An 8603-nucleotide genomic window follows, 5' to 3' on the forward strand; every position below is an offset into this window, starting at 1 on the left:
TATCGGGCATTCTTTAGGAGTGTACCAAAATTTAAAATTCATAAGGGTGAGCTGAGGAGCATAAAACAAGAATATATATTTTTCAGTAATTATTTGTTGTATATAATACAGTCCATTTTTAAAAGGAGAAATAACATTTTTTCTTTCAGCTTTTTCCAGACCAGCCAGCCAATTGAGTTACAACACATCTGCCAACTTGCATACAGCTGCGTTCTCACCACATGGTTCTTATCCATCAGCTCCTTCAACTCCTGTTGCAGCACCTACACTTGTACAATCGCCTGCAAATCAACTAGCTTTTGCTTCAGCACCAGGAACTCCAGTCTTTCCAAGGCTTGGCACATCCACCCCAATACCTCCTGTTTTTTCAGGTGTTCCTCCATCAACGGGCTCTTCTGCCCCACCTCCATATCCTGAGTGTCAGAATACTACATCTGTGATCTCAGCAGCACCACAGATGTCTCAGGCTCATGCTGAAGTAATATCAGGAAATGCTGGCACACCTACTCATAGTTCAGCTGCCGTAGTGTTAACGTCTAGCTATAGCAATACAAACTGCAGCCCTGGTATGATGCCACAAACTGGGTGAGTATATTGTTTTTCAGTGCAGCCAGCGCATTGTGAAATGTGTAAAATGAAAGTGCAATTGTGCCAATTTCATTAAAACTGCTAAACCTGACAACGTAGGGTTTATTTCTTTCGTATATAATGCAATTAATGAGGTTGCTGTAAATGGCATCACTTCAGTGAACTTTGTGCATCTTAACTAAACATCAATTTTTAGCAAAATTCACTATAATTTGCAGGAAAAAAATTTATGCCACAAAATTAAATGTGACTTGGCTCGGATATGAATTTCAGCTCCTACTGAGACTTAATAGCCCAATCTAGTGTAGCACTGAGAGTGTGCTGCATTATTGGTGGTGCTAGCCTATGGATGAGATAGTAAACTAATGTTATGTCTGCATGTTCAGCTGAATATTAAACACAAACACCTGAAATGATAAGACAGTAACCTTGATATTTTGGAAGGAACAGAGTTCCAAAAACTGTTCAATTTAATTTTTAAAAAAATACTGAAGTTGGAGGTGCTATAGATTGGTAGTACTATATATTTGCAATGGTCTTATTCTTCATTCAACTTGTCTATATTTTATTCCATTGTTTATGATGATTAGTTTTCCCTTGGTTATTTCCCCCCCTTTTCAATCTTATATATAATTCCCTTTTTAAAGTTATTAATGAACTTGCTTCCACCATCCTTTCAGACAGTGCATTCTATATCATAACTCACTGCATTTTTTCCCCTCATCTCCTCATCCCTGGCCCTTTTGCCAATTAGCTTAAATCCGTACCTACTGTCACTGACCCCCCTGCCAGTGGAAACACTTTATCCCTATCTACTCTTATCAAGACTTTTCATAATACACATTACAATGACAAGAAGCTGCAAAAATATGTTCTTTACTTCAAAAAGAAATCTCAAATTTTTCAGTCTCCAGAACTGTAAGTTTGATCATTTGTTATGGGTTTCAGTTAACCAGGAAGTATAAATTTTGAAAAGTCCTTTTGGAGTGGCACTATTTTTGCATTCTTTAGTGTTTGTTTAAATTGTCAAAATATTGTTAGTGCACTGGTGTTTGTTTGTACACTTAATGACTTACACTAAATCAGTTAATACTGTTGAGACTTTGATGTCTCAGCATTATTGTACTAATTCTTGGTCAATTTAAAAATGTATCATTTGCTTTTGTGATTCTGATTGTTAAAGCTTTTTATTATTTTTCAGTTCGTCCTCGGGGTTTCAGACAAGTGACAATTCCAATACACCTCCAGCTATGAACAACTCCTTTCCAGGGCTTGTATCCTTCCCAGGGATGTCTATGTTTTTTCAGAATCAGACTTTATCTCCTGCATCTCTGTCTGCACTCCAAGCAGGAATAACTGTTGCAAATTTGCCTGGACTTCAGTCAATTGCAGCTGCAGCAACTTTGGCAGGAATGCATTCTTCTGGGGCTGCTACGTCCCTATCTGCGCTCCAGAATGGCGTGATGACAGCTACGATGCCTGGACTTCAGTCTGCTGTCCCTGTTGCTGGACTCCAGTCAAGTGCTGATGTTGCCTCTCTTCATGGACTCCAGATTACGGCATCTCTGGGTGGACTTCAACCTAATGGAAATTCAGCATCTCTTGCTGGACTGCAGCCTACAATATCTCTTGCTGGGCTGCGATCTGCTGCAGCATCTCCAATTGGAATGCGTTCAACTGCAGCATCTCCAGCTGGAATACGATCTACTGCAGCATCTCCAGCTGCACTACAAGCTGCTGCCTCTCTTGCCGGTCTACATGCTGTTGCTGCCTCTCTCGCTGGACTGCAGTCTGCTGCTGCCAATTCACACCCTGGACTCCACCCTGCTCCTACATCAATCTCTGAACTCCAATCTGTTCCTGTCTCCCCCTCTGGACTCCAACATCCAGTTTCCTCTCTCCCTGGGCTCCAGCCTGCTGCTGTCGCTCTCCCTAGATTGCAGTCGTCTACAACTTTCTCCGGACTTGATTCTATTGTGGTGGCTGCCTCTTTACCTGGATTGCAACCAACTACAAGTTCTGTATCTCTTCCCAGTCTCCAACCTGCTGTGACTGCCTCATCTCTGCCTGGTCTTGAGTCTGCAATGGCTGCTGCTTCTTCACTGCCTGTTCTCCAGTCTGCTTTAAGTGCTGCTTCTTTACCTGGGCTTCAGTCTCTAAGTGCTGGGTCTCTACCAGGAATCCAATCTGTAGTAGGTACTCCTGCACTCTCTGGCATCCAATCCACTATGAGTACTACCTCATTTTCTGACCTCCAGTCCACTGTAGGCACCACTTCTGTCCCCAGTGTACAGTCTGGTGTGAGTATGGTATCACCAACGGGCCTACAATCTAATGTGGATACTACGTCTTTACCAGGATTCCAGACAACAATGGGTGCTGCATCTCTTCCTGGATTGCAATCTGCTGCATCGCCAGCTTTACTGCAGGTAAGATGTATGAGAACTCGTTGGCCTTAACAGAAGAATTTTCTTAGCTTTTATATCTGGCCAGAGTTGGCGCGCACAGTATCATAAATACAAGGCTAGGGCAATTGATTGTAGAGATGAGAGAGAGTTAGTTTCAGCTGTTTAACTTGTAAGTTGAATATTTTCCATCTTTATTGGACTTAAGAGTAGCAGTAGGCCATTTGGCCCTTTGAGCCTGCTCCACCAATTGATAATTCATGGCTGATCCGATTGTGGTCTCAACTCCACCTTTCTGTATGGCCCCCAGAACTCTTGACTCCCTTGTCTATCAAAAATCTGTCTAACTCAGCCTTGAACATATCCAATGACCCAGCCTCCTCTGCTTTCTGGAATAGAGAATTCCAAAGAGTAATGGCCCTAAAGTCCCTCTACTGTTTACTCAATACAAATATGACAAATATCCCACATTTTATTTGACTTTTTAAAATTCTGTAGTTTCTACAGAAGTGCAGAAAGTTTGATTAAACTTGTTGGTTGACTATTGATATGAAATATTGCCTGTGATTTGCTGTGTTGCTTAACGATAGCAGTCTTGGGCCTTATTAAATAAAGTAGAAATGACTGGGGATCCTATATAAAAAAAAAGGTTGAGATTAATTAGATTGAGTGATCAGAAGTACTTTTTCATAATGTATAGTGAAAGACCATTTAAATTTTATGGAATGTTAATTAGGATGTCACAGTAGATTAGAAAATGGGAAGTTAATTCTATTCTTTGAAATTGTGACCCCACCCCACCCCCACCTCGTCTCGCCACTTTTTAGAGGGTTGTGGATGCGGCATCACTGCATATATTTAAGACTGTGAGAGACAGGTTTTTGGTGTCTCAGGGAATCAAGGGGATATGGGGAGCGGGTGAAAAGTGGAGTTGAGGCAGAGATCAGTTATGATCATAGTAAATGGAAGGATAAACTCAAGGGGGCCACAAGGTCTAATGCTCCTATTTCTTATGTTTTTACGTTCTAAATCTTATGTTACAGATCTCATTCATTTTGATATTTGTAGATCAATTATACATTTGTACAGATTAAAGTCTGTACTAAATGTTAGTACAGCATGGACTAGACACCAGAATTCTGAAAGGTATGACTGAAGAAATAAATTAGTTAATATTTTTGTGGCTCCATATTATGTAGCTTATAGCTAAGTGCTGTTGATAAGTAGAAAAGCTCCATCCTCTGGGTAAGATGTTTAGAAGTTCTGCAGTTATTAATTCTAGGTGATCTGTTGACTGCTCATAAAGATATAAAGAAGAAAGCTGATATGTGACTGCTTTTGTTGAAAGCTATCTATGTGGTCAGGAAACAAATATAGAAGAGATGAAAAACATTGTCTTTTAATCACCTCTTCACTGAGGAGGACACAAGGAGAGGAAGATTCCAGAATGAAATCAGCTTATGAGGAAAGGCTAAGAAAAGGTTCTTATTAAAGGAAAGATTTAAAAAGGACAAGGTCATACTATTGTTATCAAGAAAATAGCAATTGCAAGCCTGAAAGATGTGTATACAATATTAACAGTCTCTTGATAGTACAGAATTTGGATATTGCTGAAGAGAGCGACATGTTACCGAAACTTTTCATCTTCTACTCAGCAGAGTAAATGCAAGAATGCCAAATTTCAAATGATCATGACAATTTATACTGCAGGAGAAAAGGGTGCTGATTGGTTGGCTAGTAGACCAACCTGTGCTTGCAAAACCCAAAACAAAATATCTACTGTTGGATGTGATTCTGCAATTAGACATCACTTGTTGAATGTTCTGGAGTACACTATTGGTGCACAAACAACCAATTTAAAGTAATCTGTCAAGCTCGTAACATGGCTCATTTATGCTTGCATTCAAACGCAGGAGCCGTTCTTTGCAAGCAAAAGGAATATGTTCAAGCCTTGCACCTTTTTTGATTTCCTCGGGAGCTTGGTGAGCCTATAGATAGTTCCTTTCTCCTTTTTCCATGGCAACACCTCGGCCAATCAGAGTTGACTTGCTAACCAACCAGCAATCTTTTCTCCTGTAGTATAAATTGTTGTGATGGAAATTTGGCATTCTTGCATTTCTCCTGATGAGTGCAAGATGAAAAGCTTCAGTAACATGTCTCTCTTAGACATATTTAGATACAATATTGGAAAGTCTTGAGCAAAATTGTATATTGGAGGAAATTTACTTTCCACAGACTTGCATAGAATTGGAATAGACTTCCATCAGAAATACTTAAAGAACAATTGATCAAGTCCTTTAAAAAGATTAATGATTATCTAGTTATGAACGGACGAAAAATCAAATAAAATACTCATTGAACAATATGCCAGCAATATTTGCCAAGTCCAGCAGATAAAGACTGAATCACAGGTACAAGAGGCTATTTGACCTGTTGTGTCTTTTCTGGCTGGCCAAAAGAGCAGTTCACCTAGTGCCACCTTCTCCCTGTAGCCCTGCACAATCTTCCTTTTCAGATAATATTACAGTTCCCCCTCGAATATCTCAATTGAATCTGCCTCCACCACATTCTCAGGCAGTGTATTCCAGATCCTAACCATTTCATGTGGGAAACAAAAAATTTCCTCATTTTGCCGTTGCTTCTTTTACCAATTACCTTTTAATCTGTGTCCTCTTTCTCTATCCTTCCACCAATAGGAACAATTTTTCCCTATCTATTCTGTCCACACCCCTCGATGATTTTGAATATCTCTATCAAATCGCCTCTCAACCATCTCTCTCCTCCTCTTCAAGGAAAACAGCTCCAACTCTCCCAGTCTGTTTATATAACTGAAGTTCCTCATCCCTGGAATCATTCTTGTGAATCTTTTCTGTTCTCTCCCTAGTGCCTTCACATCCTTCCTAAGACATGGTGCCCAGAACTGGACATAATACTCCAGTTGAGGCTGAACCAGTGATCTATACAAGTTTAACATAACTTCCTTGCTTTTGTATTCTATGCCCTATTAATAAAGCCTAGGATACTGTATGTTTTATTAACTGTTCTCTCAACCTGTCGTGCCAACTTCAATAATTTATGCACATTATTACAAACAGGGGAGGACAGAAGAGATGAACTGAAACCCCCAGTTCCCATCCCTTGTTGCTTGTAATCAATTTGGTTTTGGAAAAGGTGGTGTGTGTGCATTTGTTCATCCCCTTGAATATGTGATCAGTTTGAAGCTTCGAATCAGTTTGAATCTTGTGAATCTTTGGAATTCTGTACCCTAGACGGTTGTAGATGCTCCATTGTTGAATACATTTAGGGCTGGGGTAGACAAACTTTTGATGCCTCAGAGAATTAAGAGATATGGGGAACGAACAGGAAAATGGAAGCCCAGGATCAGCCATGATCTTGGTGAATTTTATCTTTTTCCGATCTCACCCCTTCAGGCATAAACCTAGCTGGCGTGGCCGGTTTTCTTGGGCAGCAGCACAGCCTGGATGTTGGGCAGGACCCCACCCTGGGCTATGGTGACCCCTTCCCAGCAACTTATTGAGCTCCTCGTCATTGCGGATGGCGAGTGGGGGATGATGCGGGTTGTCTTGTTGTCCTGGGCTGCGTTGCCAGCCAGCTTGAGAATCTCGGCCGTCAGGCACTCGAGGACAGTGGCCAGGTAGACAGGGGCTCCGGCCCCGACACACTCGGCATAGTGACCCCTGTGCAGCAGCCAGTGGATATGGCCGACGGGGAACTGGAGACCGGCTCTGGAGGAGTGAGTCTTGGCCTTGGCACGCCCTTTGCCTCCAGTTTTACCGCGGCCAGACATTCTGTTGTTGCCCCTGCTGAAAGTCTTCACTACTGTTGGAGGGCAGAGCAGGCTTAACGAGCCGTATTTTTAAATAAATCATTCACGCGATGTGGGCTTCACTGGCTGGGCCAGCGTTTATTGCCCATCCCTAATTGCCCTTGGGAAGGTGGTGGTGAGCTGCCTTCTTGAACCGCTGCAGTACATATGGTGTAGGTACACCCACAGTGTTGTTAGGGAGGGAATTCCAGGATTTTGACCCAGCGACAGTGAAGGAACAACAACATATTTCCAAGTCAGGATGTTGAGTGACTTGGAGGGGAACTTCCAGATGGTGGTGTTCCCGCCCATCTGCTGCCTTTGTCCTTCTAGATAGTAGTAGTCATGGGTTTAAAGGTGCTATCTAAGGCGCCTTGGTGAATCCCTGCTGCTCCTATTTCTTGTGTTCTTGTGAAACACAGCAGCAAGATTTTGTGGGTTTAAATAAAGAGGATTATTTAATCATGCTTTTAACACAAAAGTCTAAATGCTACGTCACTTACGTCCACAAACACATTAAAGGCACAGTTAAAGAGAATTACAAGTTGTGATCCAAAATAATAAGTCATAGTTCATGTGTCTGGCTCAATTGTAGGAAATCAGTTTTTGTGGACCTGGTAAAGAAAGGAGTCTTTGTAGTTTAGATGGGTTCAGATAGCTGGAGTTGGATATCAGGAATATTTTAGGAACCTCTCGAATAGATGAATGTTCATCAGGTCACGAAGTTAGGCACTTGTGGTTTTTGTATTAGGAGATCCAATTTCTTTATGGGTGGACTTGAGTTTAGGAATCCGGCTGGGAGGCTTTTTAGATTTTACAGCCTTCTGTTCTTAACAAGAAAGATGACATTCCTTTTTCTGCAGTTGCTGTGGTTTGTAGTTTTCTCTGCAGACTGCCCAGGTGTTTCTGGGTCTTTGGATGATAAAACTTGAGTGAAACTGGCTCAAAATAACATGATCAATGGTCATTGTCCACCCAGAATGACAAAAAGCTATCACTATACAATGGTGATAATGGATGAGTTCTTCACACTTACTCAGGATGATTTGGTTTCTGCCCAGCTCTCATTGTTAGGGTTTTGTGTGGGTGTGGATGATGTGGCGTTTATATTTTTGGGGTGAATGTGGGAACAAGTCATCTTTATTTAAGCTCTCAAAAGCTTACTGTTGTTATTCAAATTGACAAATACTCAAGGGGGATAAGATATACGCGTGCACCTCCCTTTCCAAAACCACACTAATTATGGGCAGTAAGGGAAAGGAATTGGGGTTTCAGTTTAACTCTTTACCCCCTGCCCTTGTATGTAACAATGTGCATAAATCATTAAACATGGCAGGATAGGTTCAGAGAGAGCAGTTAATAAAGCATACAGCATCCTAGGCTTTATTAATAGGGGCATAGAGAACAAAAACAAGGAAGTTATGTTAAATAAAAACAGAAAATGTTGGAAAAATGCTGTAGATCTAGCAGCACCTGTGGGGAGAGAAACAGAGTTAACGTTTTGAGTCTGTGTGACTCTTCAGAGCTTGAAATATTAATTCTGTTTCTTTCTCCACAGATGCTGCCAGACCTGCTGAGTTTTTCCAGCAATTTCTGTTTTTATTTCAGATTTCCAGCATCCACAGTATTTTGCTTTTTTCGTTAGAAGTTATGTTAAACTTGTTTAGAACACTGATTCAGCTTCAACTGGAGTATTGTGTTCAGTTGAGACATGGAGTCTGGACTTGTGTTTTGGGCAAATCCCCAAACTATAGCAAGTGTAAGTTCTGCAGAGAGTATTTGTC

At 41.2% G+C, this 8603-nt stretch overlaps 1 protein-coding gene across 6 annotated transcripts in view; it reads left to right on the top strand.

Annotated features, from left to right (window-relative positions):
* Positions 1-8603, top strand: part of proser1 (proline and serine rich 1) — a 33028-nt gene that overhangs the window by 16052 nt on the left and 8373 nt on the right. For all 6 annotated transcript variants that reach the window (XM_041198740.1, XM_041198743.1, XM_041198741.1 and 3 more), the window contains 2 exons: positions 150-585; positions 1790-3017. In XM_041198740.1, coding sequence (XP_041054674.1) covers positions 150-585; positions 1790-3017 — 1664 coding nt within the window. The remainder of the gene's footprint in view (positions 1-149; positions 586-1789; positions 3018-8603) is intronic.

This window comes from Carcharodon carcharias, chromosome 11 (assembly GCF_017639515.1).
Source record: "Carcharodon carcharias isolate sCarCar2 chromosome 11, sCarCar2.pri, whole genome shotgun sequence".
NCBI lineage: Eukaryota > Metazoa > Chordata > Chondrichthyes > Lamniformes > Lamnidae > Carcharodon > Carcharodon carcharias.